The following is a 20,692-nucleotide window of genomic DNA, read 5'->3' on the forward strand; positions in this document are numbered from 1 at the left end:
ATGCCGCCTCCAGCTCGGAGAGGTCCTCCGTGGCCATGCCTAGGAAGTCCAAGTCCAGCGAGTGCGTCCTCCCCACCTCGGTGCCATGTAGGCCCTCGAAGTGTGCGAAGGTAGCCTCAGCCATTGCTGCATGGTCCGAGGTAACCGCGCCATTCACCCGTAGGTTGTGAATCACATTTTTTTGGCGCATGTAGGCCGCATGCTGGTGGAAGAAGGCCGTGTTGGTGTCCCCCTCCCGCAGCCATGCAATCTTAGCCCGTTGGCGGGCCATCATCCTCTCTAGGGAAGCCAACCCCAGGTAGGCTTGTTGAGATGCGCCCGGAGCCGACGCTCGTCAGGGGAGAGCTGTCGGGATTCCATGGCGATGTCAAGCATCAGCACAACCTCCCGCGCTATCATCAGCTGCAGTTTAACACACCCGACCTTCTTATCTCTCCAGCTCATGAGTTTGTGCGCTGTGAGTTTCAACTTACCAGTGAGCCTCTTGAAGGGGTCCGTGTCCCCCTGGACCACCCCCATGCACCCTGAACCACCTCGTTGAACCCATCAAGCTTCAACCAGAACCGCTCGAACTGGAACCTCTTCCTCCGCATCGACTGTGTGGTACAGTCAAGGAGGAGGGGGCAGTGGTCCGCCACCACCGTCGCCAAGCAGCGTAGAGTGTAGCTACTATGGAGTTCCTCCCATGTCACCGTGACGAACACTCGGTCGAGCCGGACTAGTGTGGGAGTCTCGCGCTCATTGGACCAAGTATATCAACGGCCATGCAGGTAGATATCCTTGAGCTCGCATTCGTTCAGGAAGCGGCGATACCTTCCCATCATCCTACGGTTAAGATTACCGTTGTTCTTGTCCTCATCCCGATAGCTCATGTTAAAGTCCCCACAGAGGGCCCATGGGCCTTGGTGGGTTCCGCGGATGTCGAGCAGCTCATCCAGGAAGGCGATCTTGTCACCCTCCGCCTGTGGCCCGTAGACACAGGTCAACCACCACGATGGTTCCCCCCAAAGGGTGCCACCCTAGCAGTGATACTATTAGCACCTATGTGGGCGATGTCGAGCTGCACCACCCTGCTCATCCAGGCCACAATCACCCCACCCCGAGTATCAGACGCAGGCAAGCAGAAATAAGCATCAAAATCCGCGCCCAGCGCTTCCATAACAATGGCAGGGGTTACAACCGATAGCTTTGTCTCCTGGAGACACATGATAGATGCACCCGTGGTACCTACTACACTCCTAACACCCGTTCATCTTGCGCGATCATTAAAGCCTCGTACATTGGCCACCATAATCTTTGGTTCGTATAACATTAGAACGACCATCCAGCACCCGAGCGACCCGTGTCAGGGTCAGGTCTCTATGAGGCGACCACCCAACATCCCCAGCAGAGGCGGGAGCAGCCTCTGATCGAGGAGAGCATCCATCCGTAGAACTCCACGATAGCCTCAATCATATCATCCGTCAAGGAGAGCTCGTACATCTTGTGGTAAGCTTCTAGGGCGGCCACTGAAGGCGCCTCGTCCCCAGAGAGTAGATCGAGCTTGCGCATCAAGTTCTGCACAACCTTCATCTTAGCATCCATCCCTCCTGGCTGCTTTGCGATCCTCGAGCTCCGGCGCGGCTGGAAGTTCAGCTCAACCAACCTCCGTCTGACGGCTAGGGTATGGAGGAGAGCATCCGAGCGCGATTTCACAGCTTCGAGGAACTCTCCCAATGTCCTTGGTCGCGCCAAAGGTACCGGCACCCTAGGTACCGGTGCTTGTCGCGAGAACACCAGAGGGGGTGAGGCGAAGCGGCACACTGACGGAGAGGCGGCAGGGGGCACCACCGCGTCAGCTTGTGACGGGGGCGTGTCAGCCACGATCTCTTCATCGTCCACATCGTCATCGCTCATCTCGTCCACCCTAGAAGCATCCAGGACCGGCGAGGGAGGATTAGACAGGGCAAGAACTTGGCAAGGTGTCCCAGCCACATCTCCCAGCCCATCATCATCCTGACCGAACGGCCCAGCGTCCTCTTGTCCGAGCGGCCCATCCTGGTGAGCAGCAGCTAGGGAAGCCGGACTGACAAAGGCCTCCAGGCCCAACAGCAGGCGTGGCACGAACGGGCCTGTCACGCTGTCAGGGCACCCCCTCCTCCAAACTGAAAAGCGCAATCTAGTCTTTTATCATTAATTAATTAGTTACTAATCAGCTAATTTAATTAGCCTGGCCCTCAAAGATCCAGATCCAAGCTCGTATTGGCGCGTATCCTACATGGGTGTTATGAAGAAAAAGTTTTACTTTAATATTAGTTCACAACCTGAGAAATGCAGAGTGGCCCTCGGGTGCCACACACCCCAGTTGAAAAAAAAAGGTTAAATTTTTAAACTTCTTTTGAAAATTTTAAACTTCCTGATGACGTCAAACCTATCACTGACGCCTACATTTTGTATTTGGATAGGTCACCACCAACGGCTTGCCAGCTGCTAGCCCCCCCCTCTCCCTCTCCCTCTCCCTCTCCCTCTCTCTCTCTCTCCCTCTCTCTCTCTCTCTCTCTCTCTCTCTCTCTCTCTCTCTCTCTCTCTCTCTCTCTCTCGTGAAAGCTAGATGGCGTCAACTCGGAATGAAAATGATGGTTCGGTAGGAAACAATATCATGAACCGTATGTGAGTGTACATCACACATGCGTGACTGCACCACAAAATTGGATGAGCTTCCTAGTGCAATGCAAAGCCATTTTCTTTAAATCGGCGAGATGGATAGGCGGAGCAAAACTGATATGCACTCGATGTGTGATATTGGAGGAGAACAAAGAAGAATGCCAACGCTAGGTGTCGAGAGTAAATGCATGCATGTGGTTTGGTGTCCCTGAGCTAGTCGGAGCTACGTCCTGCACCGTGGATAGTAAACCATGCAGATTGGTTAGGGAAAAAAAACTGAGTGTGCCACTACGAAAATATCTCAAAATTGAACTAGAGAACCATGCACTGTGAGGGGGAGACAGAACTACTCGGCTTTGGGTTTCTCCTTCTCTACAACATATACACATTCGAGCAAACTCGGTATGTTGTAGGATCCGCTGAGCCACAATGTGCATTTCTGTACGCACTAAGCTTGCCAAAATCTGTACACTGTCCATCCATGTCTCGCCAAGGCACAGGGACACATCTGTTATGCTTGTTCTGGGAAGCAGAAGCACACCTGTTGTGATTGTTCTCGAAGAAAACACTAGTCGCTGATGTACAATGTGATATAAGCCACGTCAGTGTACATCAATACATACGACTTCAATATGTTAATAAGGATACATCATGGATAGACTTCAATATGTCATGTCTTCTCAAAGTTGAAATTTGCCACAGTTGTTGCCGAATCAAGCGGCGAGGATTGGCTCGATATGTGATGCTGCTGTTAATGGCAAAGGGATGCTGCTTGTATTACGCCTCTTCCATTTTGTCAAAATCAGATATGAGGGGAAGGTGACTGATTTTGAGTCGATCATAGACGCTAGTGGACGCTAGGCCTCGTCCGGCACAGGATCTCATGGCCCCCTTCCGACCCGGGTTCTCTGTTGGGTTGGCCTCGCTCTCGCTGACGCCGCCGCTGCGTCTTCCTCCGGCAAGGATCCTTTGACGCCATATATCCTGGACCAAATCAGCAAGTGCGTACGCATCGATGGCACGATGTGGTTTGCCGCCGGTGCCAGGATGCGGCTGCAGCGACGGTTGGGGCGCCGCTCAAGCTGTGCGTGGGTCAACGCCGCTGCGCGCCGTCGGCGGGGAACACCGGCGCTCAGAAGATTAGCTATATTTTGGCGTTGGGCTCATGATCTCGTGTTTGGGTGCGAAAACACACGAAATCCTTTCAGCTTGATTTTGTGATTTGGTTTTATCTCTGGTTAGTCTAATCTTTCCACCAATTGATTTGGTTGGATGCAATTTGGTTATGAAGTTTGTGTATGTGGACTGAGTTCGTGGTCTTTTTCTCAAACAATTGACTGACAAGGCATCTTCCGGCTCTGTCTGCAGGGAATGCTCGCTAATGGGCTGACCGTCGCTGTGAAGAGACTATCCAATTGTTACATGTATGACAAGGAATTCCAACGTGAGGTTGAATGTTTGCTCAAGGCGAATCACACAAATATAGTGAGATTTCTAGGATACTGCGCTGATACGCAAGGCACTATGGCAGATTTGAATGGAAAGGTTGTCATGGCAGACGTGCAACAAAGGTTGCTCTGCTTTGAGTACCTGCCTAAAGGAAGCCTCGATGGGTATATCCAAGGTATGAAGTATCATCTGACACGTAACATTTTTTTCTGCCATTGTTTTGTTCATATATATCACTGAAAATTACGGCTCCCACGAATTTTGTTTCGTTAATAATGATTTATTCTACCCTCAGAAGCATGATATGTATTTAATCTGTAATGACTTGGAATGCGCAAATTCAAAGCAAATGTGAATACTTCTCTGAAATTTCAGTTTTAGCGTATATTTATAATATAATTGTTGCAAATACATGGTACTCGTCCATTGAAGATAGATTGGATGGTTCCAGATTTTTGTACCATGAGGCTCACTACGAGAGTTTGTTCCGAATTAATAATAAATTCCTAGATGTTTTCTATGAGGATGTGGGGAGTTAGAATTAACCTGAACTATTGGAGATTATTTTTTCAAGCATCTTATGGTTACTTATCCCGTCGTATACTTTCTGTTATTCATATATTGAGGCTGCCAAGTGCTTCAAAGGCTAATATACAGCTTGTTTTCATCTTCTTTTTCGCAGATGCATCTGGTGGACTTAACTGGAGCAAGCGGTATAAAATAATTAAAGGGATCTGTGAGGGGTTAAGTTATCTTCACCAGAAAAAAGTCATCCACCTAGATCTAAAACCCGCGAACATATTGCTAGATGCTAATATGGTAGCCAAAATCTCTGACTTTGGTCTATCAAGAATCTTCGAGGAAGATAAGAGCCGTTTCGTTGCTACAAAAGTGGGTGGAACGCTGTAAGACACCTAAGCTTCTTGGAAGCTAATACTCCTCATTCGCTATGATTTATGTTGCACTTCCTCCGAGCTTTCATTGATGGCAGCATAATTTCCTTCCTGTTGAGCCAACATCCATTGTCGTCGATCATTCTATAAAAAGAATCTTCGATTATATTTTTTTCATGCAGAGGATATTTGGCTCCGGAATTCACTAGTAATGAGATCACACACAAGTTTGACTTGTATAGTCTTGGTGTTATACTCGTAGAGGTTTTGACTGGAAAGAGGGGATATCAAGCTGTCGACACTGTAAGAACTCTCTGTGTCACGCTTCTTCTATGATAAAGGCTCGATGTATCAAAAAATAATTTTACACTCTAACCTTGCCCAAAATCCCTCAATATTTTCTAGACGTGGTGAGTCATTCGTTATTTAAACAAAGTCCAATAGGCCAATAAACAAATTGTCTGTCAAAGAATCAAACATAAATATTCCATGTGTATCAAGGTAAACTAATATTTTCTAACAAAATTTCAATTCTGTTCTTATAGCTAGCTACCTCAGGTATATTTTGTAAAATAAGTTAAAATTTGAAGAATGAATGTACCTCATATTCCTTCTTTCTAATTAGTCATGTGCTATTAGTATAGAAGTGATTAAATCAGTCAATTCAGTAGCAAAACCTAAGTACAACTGGTTCAGAAAAATGTCAAAAGATAAAATGCAATAGCCATTTAACACTAGTGTAAATGTCATATTTTGAACTTACGAGTAAATTAATACAGTTAAATACAATAACAAAATATATAAACTGAATGCAAGTAAAGTGCGGCTCTAATTTTCAGAATAGCTAATTACATGTTAATAGCTCAAGTTATTCAGTTTGCAACTGAAATTAAAAGCGTAGTGGACAACATACAAAAAATACTATGCAGTCAGTTGGCCGACTTATTCCGTTGCACTATACTAGAAATCCAGAAGTATTTTGAACCACTTGCCCATCCTAATTTTATCGGTGTTTTTTTAGAATAATCAATAGCTAATTATCATATAAAGTTTTAATCTTGGGAGTGAGTTTCATCTTTCTTACAAGTTTGTGCAATGAAACATGGATAAACGTTTTCTTACTTATATATATACCACTAGTAATCCTAACGTCGCATCAAATATGCTTGAACAGTTGAACCCATTCCATTGAGTTAAATATACCATCTCCACTATATCTTTCATAATGGAGAACTTACATTGTGCTAAATCTGACTAGAAATTTTACAGACACCTTTTTTAGAATTATTGGTAGTTTGATGATTGAGTCGGTGCTATTACGTGTTAACATTCAGTGTGAGGTTTGCATGTGCTATATATACATGCATACTTTGGTTTCCTATATAAAATAACATTGCATTTATATTAGTTTTATGAATCGTAACTCATGCTTGCAACTTCTTAGGTACTTGAAAGTTGGAGTAATAGATTGGACAAATCACAGGGAGACACCAGTTTCGAACAAATTCGAGTATGCACAGAGATAGGGATGGAGTGTATTGACACCAACCCAGAGAAGCGACCAGTTAGTATACATCATATAGTTGCTCGGCTGAATGAAACAGAAAGTAGTCAGGTATGTTAAATACTTTAAAGCTCGAATATTATTACTTTTATCCGTAGTTTTCGAGCTAAAGGTTCCCTACCTGACTACACACTCGGACAACCTCTATTTAGAGCCTTTTTTAGCTAACCAAATACTAATAATTTTATTTACTGAGTTTGTTATATGTAACTTTTATTATTCTGAAATGTATTAGCTTCCCATGCATATTGTCTTATGTCATTTCATTAGCAGATCTAAAATGTCTTTCAGATTACAATCTTCTGTTACGCATTATCTATTCGATCATGTTTGAAGATGATTTATATTTATATTTAAATTGTCTCTCTTCGAAATTAAGCAACTGCATTTTGGTTGTTAGTTCAATGGCTATTAGCTAGTTTATGTGTTTGAATTACTGAAGCTAAACTTTTTGAATTCTACATTAAAAAGGAAAAAGTTAGCACTTACTGACATACTATAATAAAATTGAAGAATTTTAGCAATTGATTTTGTTAATCATTCTAATGTTTGTCATATTGTCACGTGGATGCCAGCAAGCCGTAAAGCCCTCGGGACACCTGGTACGAAGCTAGCTAAAGTTCTCTTTAGTTGAGCATTCCTATATGAAAGGGAGATTAATCAAGTAGAGGACCACTGAGATGCTAACAAATAACAAATGCGGATTTGTGGCACCCTGGTTTTGATTGAAAATAGTAAAATAGAGTTCAATAAAATTCCAAAATTTGTGGCACATCTGTCATCTGTTTTATATATTTCTACAAAGTTTTGGTAAACAAAGTTAAATTTTGGGCTATTTTTTGTGGTTACAAAAGGGAAAATAACTCATTTTTATCTTCAAATTTCTCTCTTTTTGGCTAGCTCAAAATAAAATGTTTTTTAGGTAAATTGTGGCGTAAATACTAGATTTCTTTATGCAGTTGTATAATTTATTTTAGGATTTTAGTCGAATTTTTTAAATAAAAGAGCTCCAGTGTGTTCTGGAGCTATAAGGAATATTTTCCCATAACAACACAACTTCTTTACTACTGCAGGTGAATCTAGGTTCCAGCGATCTTCTTGAAGTCCAACCATTAGTTCTTCGATTTCCATTCGAGCCCAACAAGTCTATACAGTGCTCACTGCTGCTAACCAACAACACAGATGAGCATGTCCCATTTCGTCTTATAAACAATAGCGGGAACAAGATGTGCTTCGTGAGGCTGCCACTATTTGGCATTGTGCTGCCGAGGTCTGTCTACACTCTTGTTGTGACAACATATAAGCAGGAGAAGCTTCCAGAACATAAATACTTTGATTTGATCCTGGAGAGTACTATATTAGGTGATGAGCACAACTGGTCATCTGAAACATATGAGCAGGATGATTTTTTTGAGAAAACCAAAAAGATGGGGCATATGGTGCGTGAGGTGACACTGAAAGTTGTTTGTACTCCACAACGAGGGATTATAACGTCTGAGGTGAGTTGATTAGAAAAATCGTATAGACATGAGTCACAATAAGCAATTTACATCCCATGGGATGTTACCTATTATCATGTTTTATTCATGCAATCCAAAAACGCCCAAAATGCCTGCCTCACTTGTCAACACAAACTAAAATAATTGCAATAAAAGATTAAAAATATTTATATTCGTCCATTAAGTGTTATTTGTATATTTATTCGCAGATACAGATATACTGGCACAGTAAAACTCTTCCATTAGTTACTACTATTTGTCCCTTCTTAGTTGTTACTCAGTTTGAATGTTAATTGCAACCTTGCTGGTTAGGTTTTACATGTGGACATACCTTACAAGGATATAAGTTGCTGGGACATAAACCCGACGAAGCAATGGTGAATGCACTTCCTATTGAAAAGCTACATAATTGTTTTTTTCATAAGTGCTTATTCCTCTATGATTTGGACGTTTGCTAATTACATATATATGTTGGTACATGTGGTATTTATATTCTGACTTATTTCATAGGATAATAATCGGACACAAGTATGGACGCATTCGCCTCTGGAGCTATGAGACACAGGCAAGTGTAAATGCTTCATCTATTTCAACAACAACAACATGAAATCCTTTTTCCCAAGCAAGTTGGGGTAGACTATTTCGTTTAACGGACCAATACATAAAAAAATATGTAGTGTACTCTTGACGATAACGAAGAAACAAATTTTTAATTACCTTGGTAAATCTATTTTTTTTAAGATCAATAGGGCCTATTCCATCTTTATTGAAAACGAAATGACACGTCACAGCGTTACATCGTTATAGCTCAGTTCTTTTAGTATGTCACAGGATAAAACCTCAGGCAGCCAACTATATATCAGCCTAACAAAATAACTGAGCGAAAAGGAAATAACTGGGCAGTACAACACTACAGCTCGTCTGAGAGCATCATGCGTGCAGGCAATCTGATTTTCCTTTCCAATCACCTTGGTAAATCTATTATATATACTGTTTTGAGTACGTGTTACACTAAGGAACAGAGCACTGCTTGATTGCAGTGCCATAGAGCATAAGGCCTACCCTGACTCCATGAGTTGCCTCATTACCAAAAAAGTCTGATCCTTGCGATACCACCATTGTGTATGGAAGACGAGAAGATTTAACCTTTATAGGAGAACATGTTTGGCACACTAAAGCATAATCCGTACCAAAATAATCAACATGTTTTTAACATACTCCATTAACATGCATGAAGTTGGTGAACATGCCCGCTATTTAATATCATGACCCACACAAAGGGAAAAACGAATTTGATATGATTTGATCTTGTGTGGAAGATTGGCTTAATGTGGACAATACTGCCTGTGTTACGAGCTGCCAAATTCGAACAAAATTCTCACTCTGTTATGACCACTGCTATTAGACAAATCATTGTTAAAGAAAAATAATTATTATTATTTATGTGCATGGACTAACTACTTTTCGTACACCGACAGAAGCTAGTGGGTTCGTTTAAAGTCTCAAGGGAAAAAGGTGTTTCCTTTTGACTTATCTATTAATCTGACGTTTCTTTTATCATACTGCTATACTCATAACTTGATGATATATCTAATGCAGTCTCCTCCATTAAATTTATTGAATGGAAGAAATGGTTTGTGGCTGGGACAAAAGATGGTTTCATCCACGTGTACAGCTACGATAAACTGAAAAAGATTAAAAGTTTCAGAGCTAATACTGAAGCTAAATCTGTCAAAACACTGGCCGTTCATCCAACCCGGACGTATATGTTGTCAGTGTCACCTAAATGCAACCAGGCAAAGCTTTGGGACTGGAACAGGGGCTGGGAGTGCATCCAAACATTTATGACGGAATACTCTACTGAACGCATGTTCGTATTTAACCCGATGGGCATTACCATTGCTAGTGCTTCAGAGCACACAATTAAGGTTTGAAATTCTCTCTCTTGCCCACAAAAAAAATATTATAAGAGTTTCTCTACTAGATCCTAGCTACAGACTCATATTCGTTTTATGTGCAGATGTGGGGCCCTGATTCAGCAGAATCTAAGTACTTTCTGTCTGGGCATTCAAAAAAAGTGAATTGCTTGGAATTTTTCACATGTAATGATCATCAGTATTTGATTACGGTCTCTGATGATTGTACTGCGAAGGTACATATATATAATATATTTCTCGTATACATATAACATCTTAGCTGAAAAGTGTAATACTTCAGTGCACATAACCTTGATGCATCGTCTGTTTTTGTGAATCAGATATGGGATATAAAGAAAAGGACGTGTGTTCATACACTCGAAGCTTTCATGTCTAGAGTAATGTATGTCTATTCCTCTCCAAATCTCCCGATCCTAATTACAGGTTCCTGCAATGGTACTGTGCATTTGTGGAACTCTGCCAATTTCAGGTAACGACCAAAGTTGGTTGCCCTAACTTACCATGCCAATGTGGTTCCATCTTAATACTATTGCAACTCATTTGTTACCAAGGAAATGCGGCAAAATCCTAGAGACAAGTTGCCAACATTTTCGAACTTAGCTAACTTCAGGCCTATATATATTCATATATTTACCAATACACTGGATTGGGAAGTTAGGCTAACCGGTTTATTTTCCTTCCCCAGCCTTCTTGTTTAACCTGTGCCAATTTATGCATTATTATTCATGTATTGTGGTACTACATGTGCACATAGATTTCCTAGTTTGGGTAAATTTATTTTCTCTTATTCTGCTACCATTTTTTCCTGTACTGTATAATAACGTTTAGGGAAATTTGTAAGTGAATTCTTCCTCTCAACAGGGTTGAGAAAGTCTTTCAAAATTGCTGTGCATCTGTATGTCGACTTTCTTGTTTGATGGATCCACAAAGGTAATCAATAATTTCCTCTTATTCTTTTTTAACTGCCCAAGACCATTGCTTTGATACCCGCTACATTTATAGGTGGAATAGAATGTCTGCATGTATAATAATTTCTCGTTAAACTAGGATATCATTTGGAGTATGTTCATTCAGTGTTTATAAGATGCCGCCAAGCGAACTACACGTGAGCTCATAATTTTGGCATATTTTCGATATTACCAACTACAAATACTATATGTCCTATCTAGGTGGGTCTTTTATACTCACATACTATCCCTACATAATCGAAATTATCCTAGGTACTCACTAGCTAGCTTGTATAAAACGAACGTAGGTGTTTACTGTATATGGATGTATAGATATATATATATCAAATGAACTATATAACCACATCTAAATGCCTCTAAACCATTTGTCAGAAAATGGACAACCTTATTAATTACCGATGCTAAAATTAGTTAATGTAAAAAAGATACATTTCATTTACTTTTCACCATCTTCTAGAATACTCCACCTACTTGTAAAAGAAAATTTCCTTCATTTTACAGGGTTGTCATTGGATATGCAAATGCAATTTCAGTCATGTGCTTTGGTAATGTGGGCTTTGAGCCAGGATCAACGGATTCTTGTGAGCATAAGTTAAATGCAGATAGCGTACTAGGAAACACAACATCTGAGGTGAGATCATCGGACTGCATTAATAAGGACTTCCCAGTTTGTTAATTCATGAACTTTTTGACCTGGCAATAATAAACAATCTTTTTCATCTGTGAAAAACATTTTAAATCATGAACCTAAGCATTAAGTTTAAACTTACACAACATGAATCTTGTAGAAACATCAATCCTAAGTTATATTTATGTAATAGTTTTGCATGGGAATTTTCATTTCACGTGATGGACAGATGTTTTAATTCAACGGCCAACCAAAACTTAAAACCAGACTCCCATTACAAACTGTTTCACTTTACAATTCGACCACCAACTATGATTCACGGACTGAAACCAGGATGCACACATTTGGATATGTTAGTTTGAGATCGTGTGATCGGAACCTTACCGCATATATCCTTCATCCTCCTCAGAGCACACAACATAGCTCCCTCAACGCTAGCTTGATTCCTTATCCACTAGCCTTTGATCGACAGAGACATTGTCATAGAGATGATGGCAACCAGGGCATGAATGGGGGTAAGATTTAATGGTTGAATCAACTGTTTTGGTTCTTCTCTACCGATTGAGATATAAACCATTAAAAATACTCCAAAAAAATCCTGCGAACAAGGCGTAAATTTTATGCAAGGCGATTAAGCATATCCACGCAGCAGATTAGTTTCCAATGTCACCCCTCATAAATAACTACTACCTCCTAATATCCCTCCCTTCCTCTCCTAGCCCAAGCAAACTACGGAATTAACCACCCACGTCCTACATGCAACGACCCCGCCCCTTTGCTGGCATAATTCTGTGCAGGCCCGCCGGTGCATGCTTAGCCAATCAGAGCAGCATGCACACCATTTTTTCTCTTAATTCTGCATACACCGATAACTATTGGCTAGTTGACCTACATGCCGAATAAATTACGGAGGGGTATGTTGGGAAAAATCACAGCAATTCCAAACTTGAACCTTTATGCTTTGATGAAAACTATAAAAAATATATACGCCCTAATCAAGGGAACAGAGGGAGTATTCCTTAGGATATTCTACTGCTGTGGTGCACGTATGCTCTCATGGTTTGGCTCAGAGTACTGTGACAGCAGGGGATGCAACGGCTGCTTCCTTCCACTGCGGCATCCTTGACATCTTGGTGGCCGGATGCTGCGGGTCAGGTGGTGTGTAAGCAGCGGAGATTGATCAATTCTCTAGTTCTTCTTACCTTGCGCTCAATCTGGCTGGAACGCAATGCGCACATCTTTGACAACAACACCTGCACTGCGACGGCCCTTGCCGGTCGTGTCGCGGATGAATGGAAGGACTGGCTGAGCGCAAGGGAGCAAGGTAGAGGTAGATCTGCTAGAGGGATAGGTTAAGTTTAAGCAGGTGGTTGCCTAGCCCCTATAAGGGAGAAGGCATGTGGTTGGACTTGTTTTCGGTTCTTCGCCACAATGTCTGTTGTAATGTGTTCTTTTTTTTACCACTGACCCCAATCATACCCTCGTTCTAGTAGAGTGATCTAGGTTAGATATTCAAAGGCACGCTGACACGTGATGTATTTATTTTAAATGAAGCGAACCAATCCTACCAAAAAATAACCATCGAAAAGAGAAATTGGAAAAATAGACACCTACTCACTTGTCCCTCGGCAATTTTCACTAGTTTATAGTACATCAATATTTCGCATGGATATACACATCCTTGCACCACAAGGTTGGAGACAGGCATGGGAAAGTGACCTAGGTCCCAACCCTTTAGAATTTTATATTCAGAAAAATGGGAAAAGCGTACATGAATATAGCTGCTGGTGCTAACCCTGTATTGCCCCTGCTCAGGCATCACTGCTCAATGCAATCATGTCATCCATGTTGTCACTTAATTGTGCCCTAACCCAGTCAAGCCTGCCAAAGCGATGTTGCTTGGTGGATGGCAGGATGGGCAGACCAATAGTCCTGAGATAACTCCATAGAGGAGCACAAGCAAAATCTTCTATTTTTATGTTTAATGTTTGAGGTGAAGCACAAAAGTAAACGAGAGTTAACAAAAAAATTATATTAGATAGGACTAGAAGGGTACATATATCCAGCCGCTATAGTTTTCATTAATTCTGACGAGACACTTATCATACATACTGGTTTGCATGCAGGACTCTAACATGTCTGCTCCGGAGAAATCGATGGAAGTTGACTACCTGTCAAAGGTTTAATTGCCTACCCTGCTACCCAGTTATTCCTTATGTGTTTTGTTCTGTAGCACAGAAAATTTCCAATCAAGATGGTCATTAACCATAAAATTTCATCTGATGCAGGTGATCGTAGGCCCCGGCAGGCTACCTGATAATGTCCATCTCCAGTCGCCCTCACTCGAGCTAGTAAACAATACAGACCAACACGTGGCATTTAGGTTCAAGCGGAAAGGCGGTATTTTGCATGCCAAATCCACTCACACTATCGTTGTAGGATGTACAGATGGAGTGATCCTTGAGTGCAGCATATTGGGGGATAGGTACGTGACATTTAAAGATCAGTCTGAGTGTAATGAATTTTTCGAGGAAGCCAAAGAGATGGGGAATGTTGTGCATGAGCTGGCACTGGAAGGTATTTTTACTCGCCAAGGAGAGACACCATTTCCGGTAAGTTAGTTCATATTTTTAAAGAAACATTTGTGCGCACTGTTTCCCGTCCAAAGCTGCTACTTTTATCTGTCTCTGTTGATGTGGCACTTGATACTCAATCTTCAAAAAGATAAAAAAAAGAGGCCAATATGCGTCCATTGTGTCTTTGCCCTACTATTTTTTCAATGGCAGCAACAGAATGGCCATAACAACTAATTAATTGGGTGATTTGATGCATATCAAGCGAGAAACCATAGTTTTTCTCTATTAAAATACATCGAAAATTTGTTGTACAGTTAAATATGTTTAAAATATTTGCCCATCAAAATAATTTGCAAGTCTTGCTCTTTCTCAAGGAGAACTATATTTTATAAGTTTCTACTCCCTACATTTTAGATAAAAATGCCTTTTATACATTGAACGATCCTTAATATGTATCCTTGCCATAAATTTTCCTACACATGCAATTGAAAATTAGGAAAAAAATACATCGAAAATTGGGTGATTTGATGCATATCAAGCGAGAAACCATAGTTTTTCTCTATTAAAATACATCGAAAATTTGTTGTACAGTTAAATATGTTCAAAATATTTGCCCATCAAAATAATTTGCATGTCTTGCTCTTTCTCAAGGAGAACTATTTTTTATAAGTTTCTACTCCCTACATTTTGGATAAAAATGCCTTTTATACATTGAACGATCCTTAATATGTATCCTTGTCATAAATTTTCCTACACATGCAATTGAAAATTAGGAAAAAAAAATATTTTACATCTATGGTTTAGGAAAAATATATTTATACTATTATCCAGCTTACTAATTTACCCCTTTTATATGTATTTTAGTAGTCAAAGTAAGAAACTTTGATTACATGCTCTCTAGTAAGTCATAATGTATTTTACGCAAAGAATTGTTATATAGTCCCTTCTTTTCTAAATATATGACGTTTTGGGAGTTTAATTTGAACTCCCAAAAAGTCTTATGTAGCTGGTGCCGACCGGCCTTGATACATATGAATCAATTATGAAAATATCATACACGTAGAATATGGGTAGAAGTCTATCCTTGTAGTGTTTTAAACATGATCATTTACATATGTGCAAAATATGATGAACTGGAGCAAGTTTAGTAATAGGGGCTTATGATGAACTGGACCAATATCCTAACAGTCTAAATTTAACTAAGATTCTAATTGCATGCTAAGAGGCTTCCGAAGTGGCACTGAAATACCATGTACCACCCACGTTAGCTGCATCTATACACTCATATGTTTCCTTTTCATTTGTCTCGTCTTTCTGCTGTTGTTGGCCTTTTACATGGACGGTGCTACGGTGTTGCAGGCAATCCCACCTATTACAAAGGTAGTCTTCTTCTTTTTCGCTTCCACATATAGATCCTGACTTTGAGCTAGCAGTTATCGAATGTTGACGAGAGCTTTCCTTGAAATCAGATCATCGTGGGTCTGAGCCGTAATGATTTTGCCGAACTGTGTGCCCTGGATGTACACCCAACAGACCGATTGTGAGTGTATAACCTTATATTCACTCAAAGGTCTAATAGTTTGTTCAAGTGAATGTTGGTGATGCCATTATCCTTCGCTAACAATTTTGTTTTGATCACACAGGATTTTAACAGGTTATGAAAGTGGAAGCCGCTACAGTGAGGTTCACCTTCACAATTATGATACGCCGGCAAGTCAACACATTCTCTCAGTATAATTATTGCATGTACTTCTAGTTCCGTATCTATATATGAACATACTTCTTACCCATAAGAGGTGTATTTTTTGGTTTGGTGATGGCCCCTTTTTGTGTAGTCTAAAAATAACCACTCTCTTTTTCTCTTTTGCATTGAATCGTTTTTTCACTGCTATTACTAGATATGCAATTTTTTTGAAAAGACTACATTTTATTGGCAGATGAAAATGTATCCTTCTTTTTCTTGAGTTCAACTAACAAATTCATGTGTATGTACTATCAGGACATGGCCCCTCTGCACACAGTCTGCGGTACAAAACGTATACTTCTGATATAATTATCTAACAAGAAATGTCTTTTGTGTCCTACTGTTATACTGATAAGATGATGGCCCTTCCTGCAGCTTATTGCGTTAAATTTGTTGCACAAAAACAACAGTTTGTAGCTGGGACATCTGATGGTTTCATCCATGTGTACAATTATGGAAGGGATATTCAAAAAATAATTATTTTCAAATCTGCTGACTACTTCGATATAAGACTGGCCGATCATTCAACCAAATCGTATGTTAGTTCACTATCAGCTGGCCCGATAAAACTTTGGGGCTGGAACAAAGGCTCGCCAAATCTCATTAACGAAAACACGGACTGGAAGTGCACACAAACATTTGAGGCCGTACAGTATTGTCTTGAGTGGCCTGCTGTATTTAACCCGAAGGACACGAACTGTTTTGTTGTTGCTTCAGATGATTTCACAATAAAGGTTTAAGTTTCTCTTTTTTCTTTTACTGAAACCCAAATTTGATGAAGCTGAGCCTAATTGATACCCAGAGAGTGTGTCGTACCTTGATTCTCCTACATCGAACTACACACTCTCTGGGCATTCTGACAAAGTAAACTGCTTGGAATTCTTTAAACGTAATGATCAACACTATTTGATCACTGGATCTAATGATTGTACTGCCAAGGTATATACGCATTTTCATTGATAAATAAACTATTTTAGTAACCACACCATTTATAATAATACACTACCTTTAGAAAATAATGCACGTTTTCTATTCATGTAATCAGATATGGGACTTGCAAAGAAAAACATGCGTTCATACACTGAGAGCTTTCATGTCTCCTGTTCATTCTGTCGTTTCCCTACGAGACCTTCCATATCTAATTTTAAGTTCAGAAGATGGCATTATTCATATCTGGAACTCCAGAAATTCCAGGTAACTACTCACCAGACTGTATCATCACATACGTAAAATGTAGGCTTACACATCCTTATTGATAATTTCCATATGATCTAACCATAATTTTGGCGGATTCCGAAACCGGTTGCATCATATTCTGCAGGCTTGAGCGGATGGTTACCTTTGCCACCATCGGAGACATTCCGCATCTCTATTTGATGGGGACACGAAGGTAATTGACCACTTAACTATATTACCTGCTGTTTCCGTTCTTGGTTATGTAAGACCATGATTGATGCCACCACACCTTGTCTTTTCACGGATCTTGTTCAGTTTGAATTAGAGGGTAATTTGTTAGGCATATAGTTGGGCTGTGATAGGACTCTACATTTAATTTTGTCTCTATCCTTTTCGTACTCTATATCATACATGTATCAAAGTTGCTTCCCTCACGGTATGAAATTCAATTTGGGTTTCAATTTCTTTAACCACCCCGAGACGACAACTCATGCACAAGTTGCTTCCCTCATAACACATCTATCATTGTCTGACCCTAGTCCACCAATCCCATTATGTCTCCATGTACTTCAGCTGTGGACTCCATGTAGTTATCACCACCTCTTCCATTAGTGCAGAATAGCCTATTGGTGGCGTGGCAAAAACAACGTTAGTGGGGTGTATTTGACACCTCAGCCTCATGCCACCAGTAACAAAAATACCCGTGGCGTGCAGTGACACACCACTAATTTGTTTGTGAAAATTTTAAAAAATAGCGGATGCTTTTTATAAATTTTGATAGCAATATTATACCAGAACAATAATTTATACAAACAATTCATATAACAGAACAGTATAATAGGATATAACATCTTCCGCAAGCTGGCACTAGTGAATTTAACTAGCTAGCTAAAGTAGCAAATTATTGATTCACCTATAAAGTTGATGCACTAGCCATTATCACATAAGTTCGAACTAATGGAAAGAGGCAATGCAGTATATTTATATTCAACACTCCCCTCATATCTAGACTATTTTAGTCTTTAGCGTGGGTTTCGGTGTAGGCCATAGAATCTTTTTTCTTTGTTTGTTAATGTTTTGTGAGCAGGTCTCGAACTTGATACAATATAGAATTGGTGCACTAGCAAATATATTTATATTCAGCAGTGATAAATTTGTCAGACTTCATATCTAATTTCTTTGTGTTTGCAAGAGAGCTACGATGTGCCTGAGATTGCGACGCAAAAAGCTCCATAATTGAGGACCACACATTAACACAATGTTCGACACCAGAACTTGTTGATCTTGGGCGAGCCACACGCCATAGAGGGGATTGGGAACCATCTTGATTTTCTTGTCATTGTCTTCCTCCTCAAGAGTTTCTGGTGCCGCGGCATCGGAGCCGTCAAGCAGCCCCATGACGAGAGCACCACAAATGGCGGGAAGAACCAACATCTTCCATAGGAGCAAGTTCGCCCACGTGACTTTATCTGAGGGAGGCGCCGCAAGAGCAGCCGTCACTGCGGTTGTCGAGGAAGAAAGACACCATCGGGGAGGAGGGTGGGTTTTTTTGGAGTCACCAACGATCAAAACGTCGAGCGGAATCGGATCTTGAGGGGGCGCTGATCTTGATCAGCACCTTGGTCTTCTTCTTTTTCTTCTAGGAATCGATCAAACTGGGGAACCGATCTAGGGTATTGTGGCTTTGTTCGGGAACGAGCTAGACGAGGGAAAGAGCTGGGATATCGTTCCCACTAATCCCAGATCGCCGTCCCAAGGTCATACACCGCACATCTCCTCGCACGATTGTCTGTGCTCCGCCTAGAACTAGTGACATCTTGGCGGTCGTCTTCAATAATCTCAGAAGATTCTTTGTCGGAGGTCTTGTAAAAAACGCCGTTGTAAAACATGGTCGACAAAGAACAAAGACCTCCTCCCAGCTTCCATTCCATATGCATTTGCAGTTGAATAAGATACATACTGCATGTTGAACAAGATATGTCTATGGGTACTACCACTGTTTATATAGGAAAATGACACACTTGTTACCATTTTTCTCAATTTTTCAATCATGCCAAACTCGTAAATCATGGTGTCTTTATATGGCAGGGTTGTGATTGAAAGAGATGGTACGATATCATTCATGGATATCGACAACGGAGGCAGTGCAGTGACTTCTTCGCAGTTGTAATAGCAGATACACACACATTTACACAAAGAGTTATATGGTTTACGCTATTCTCTATGTCGGTTTACGAACTGTGGTTTCATTCGGCGTGGGGAGTTCTTTGTTGCATATGGTTGATTTGCTCGCTCAATCTGGCAAAGACCGTTTGTTGTTTTCACTGGTATTCTGATTGTGTTTACCACCTGACAATTTGGCCTCGTACTGTTTGGTTCGAAGTTCGAACATCCTTCATTGGAGCTTAGGCTACACCTGCACGTGAGCATCTGTCCATTGGTCCCGAAGCTTGGATAATAATAGAAGTTCAGTGTGCTACTTTTCACCTAATTGTTGTATTTTGAAGCTATCCAAGACAAATTCCAGAGGACAACCTCTGTACTAATATCGTTTGTAAACTTTGATGTGTACATTACTTTTTGTACAGTATAATTTTCGCATCAGCACAATTTGGCTTGGTTCTGTGGGAATGGTCTGTCAGCCCAACTGGCCACTTAATACTTGATCTCTTCTTATTTATACAGACCCGTTCTAGATCTTTGCCATCAGGGGGACACGTCCGCCCTGTGTGTGACTGAGAATGCCAATGAGTCAAAGCTCCCTGGACATACCATCATCTCAGGGAGAATGATTTGCTCCGTGCTTCGTGTTGACTATGTGTGGTCAAAATCACTCTTGGCAGGCAGGATGGTATTTGTAGAGCTTGGCGCTGATGACAGGTGAATTCCGGGCAATTAGCACCAGCCCAATTAATTTTAGGGATCGTAAACTTCTTAGGTAATTGAAAGTTGGAGTAATAGATCGGACAAATCTCACGGAGACACCAGTTTTGAACAAATTCGAGTATGCACAGAGATAGGGATGGAGTGTATTGACACCAACACAGAGAAGCGACCAGTTAGTATACATCATATAGTTGCTCGGCTGAATGAAACAGAAAGTAGTCAGGTATGTTAAATACTTTAAAGCTCGAAAATTATTACTACTTTTATTCGTAGTTTTTGAGCTAAAGGCTCCCTACCTGACTACACACTCAGACAACCTCTCTTTAGAGCCTTTTTTTAGCTAAGCAAATACTAATAATTTTATTTGCTGAATTTGTTATATATAAATTTTATTATTCTGAAATGTATTAACTCCCCATGCATATTGTCTTATTTCATTTCATTAGCGGATCTAAAATGTCTTTCAGATTATTATCTTCTGTTACGCATTATCTATTCGATCATGTTTCAAGATGATTCTTATTTATATTTAAACTGTCTCTCTTCAAAATTAAGCAACTACATTTTGGTTGTTAGTTCAATGGCTATTAGCTAGTTTATGTGTTTGAATTACTGAAGCTAAACTTTTTGAATCCGACATTAAAAACTGAAAAAGTTAGCACTTATTGTCATACTATAATAAAATTTAAGAATTTTAGCAGTTGATTTTGTTAATCATTCTAATGTTTG

At 40.6% G+C, this 20,692-nt stretch overlaps 1 protein-coding gene across 1 annotated transcript; it reads left to right on the plus strand.

Annotated features, from left to right (window-relative positions):
• Positions 1–3,658: 3,658 nt before the first annotated feature.
• LOC127305396 (uncharacterized) lies at positions 3,659–16,658 on the plus strand. The gene is made up of 20 exons (XM_071822545.1): positions 3,659–3,727; positions 4,012–4,267; positions 4,775–4,997; positions 5,168–5,288; positions 6,430–6,600; positions 7,623–8,048; positions 8,361–8,425; positions 8,559–8,613; positions 9,527–9,563; positions 9,648–9,976; positions 10,069–10,200; positions 10,306–10,454; positions 10,847–10,915; positions 11,455–11,584; positions 13,870–14,193; positions 15,517–15,537; positions 15,627–15,697; positions 15,801–15,867; positions 16,157–16,193; positions 16,277–16,658. The coding sequence occupies exons 1-20, from the start codon at positions 3,659–3,661 to the stop codon at positions 16,639–16,641; spliced, it is 3,117 nt and encodes a 1,038-aa protein (XP_071678646.1). The 3' UTR covers positions 16,642–16,658.
• The last annotated feature ends 4,034 nt before the right edge of the window (positions 16,659–20,692 follow it).

The sequence above is a fragment of the Lolium perenne genome, chromosome 6 (genome assembly GCF_019359855.2).
Source record: "Lolium perenne isolate Kyuss_39 chromosome 6, Kyuss_2.0, whole genome shotgun sequence".
NCBI lineage: Eukaryota > Viridiplantae > Streptophyta > Magnoliopsida > Poales > Poaceae > Lolium > Lolium perenne.

Excerpts from the sequence above, each read along its gene's own strand:
- LOC127305396 (XM_071822545.1), top strand. The coding sequence starts at position 3,659 with ATGGCACGATGTGGTTTGCCGCCGGTGCCAGGATGCGGCTGCAGCGAC. Across the intron at positions 10,916-11,454 it reads TGTTTGATGGATCCACAAAG|GGTTGTCATTGGATATGCAA; the intron begins GTAATCAATAAT and ends TTCATTTTACAG. Across the intron at positions 16,194-16,276 it reads CACAGTCTGCGGTACAAAAC|CTTATTGCGTTAAATTTGTT; the intron begins GTATACTTCTGA and ends CCCTTCCTGCAG.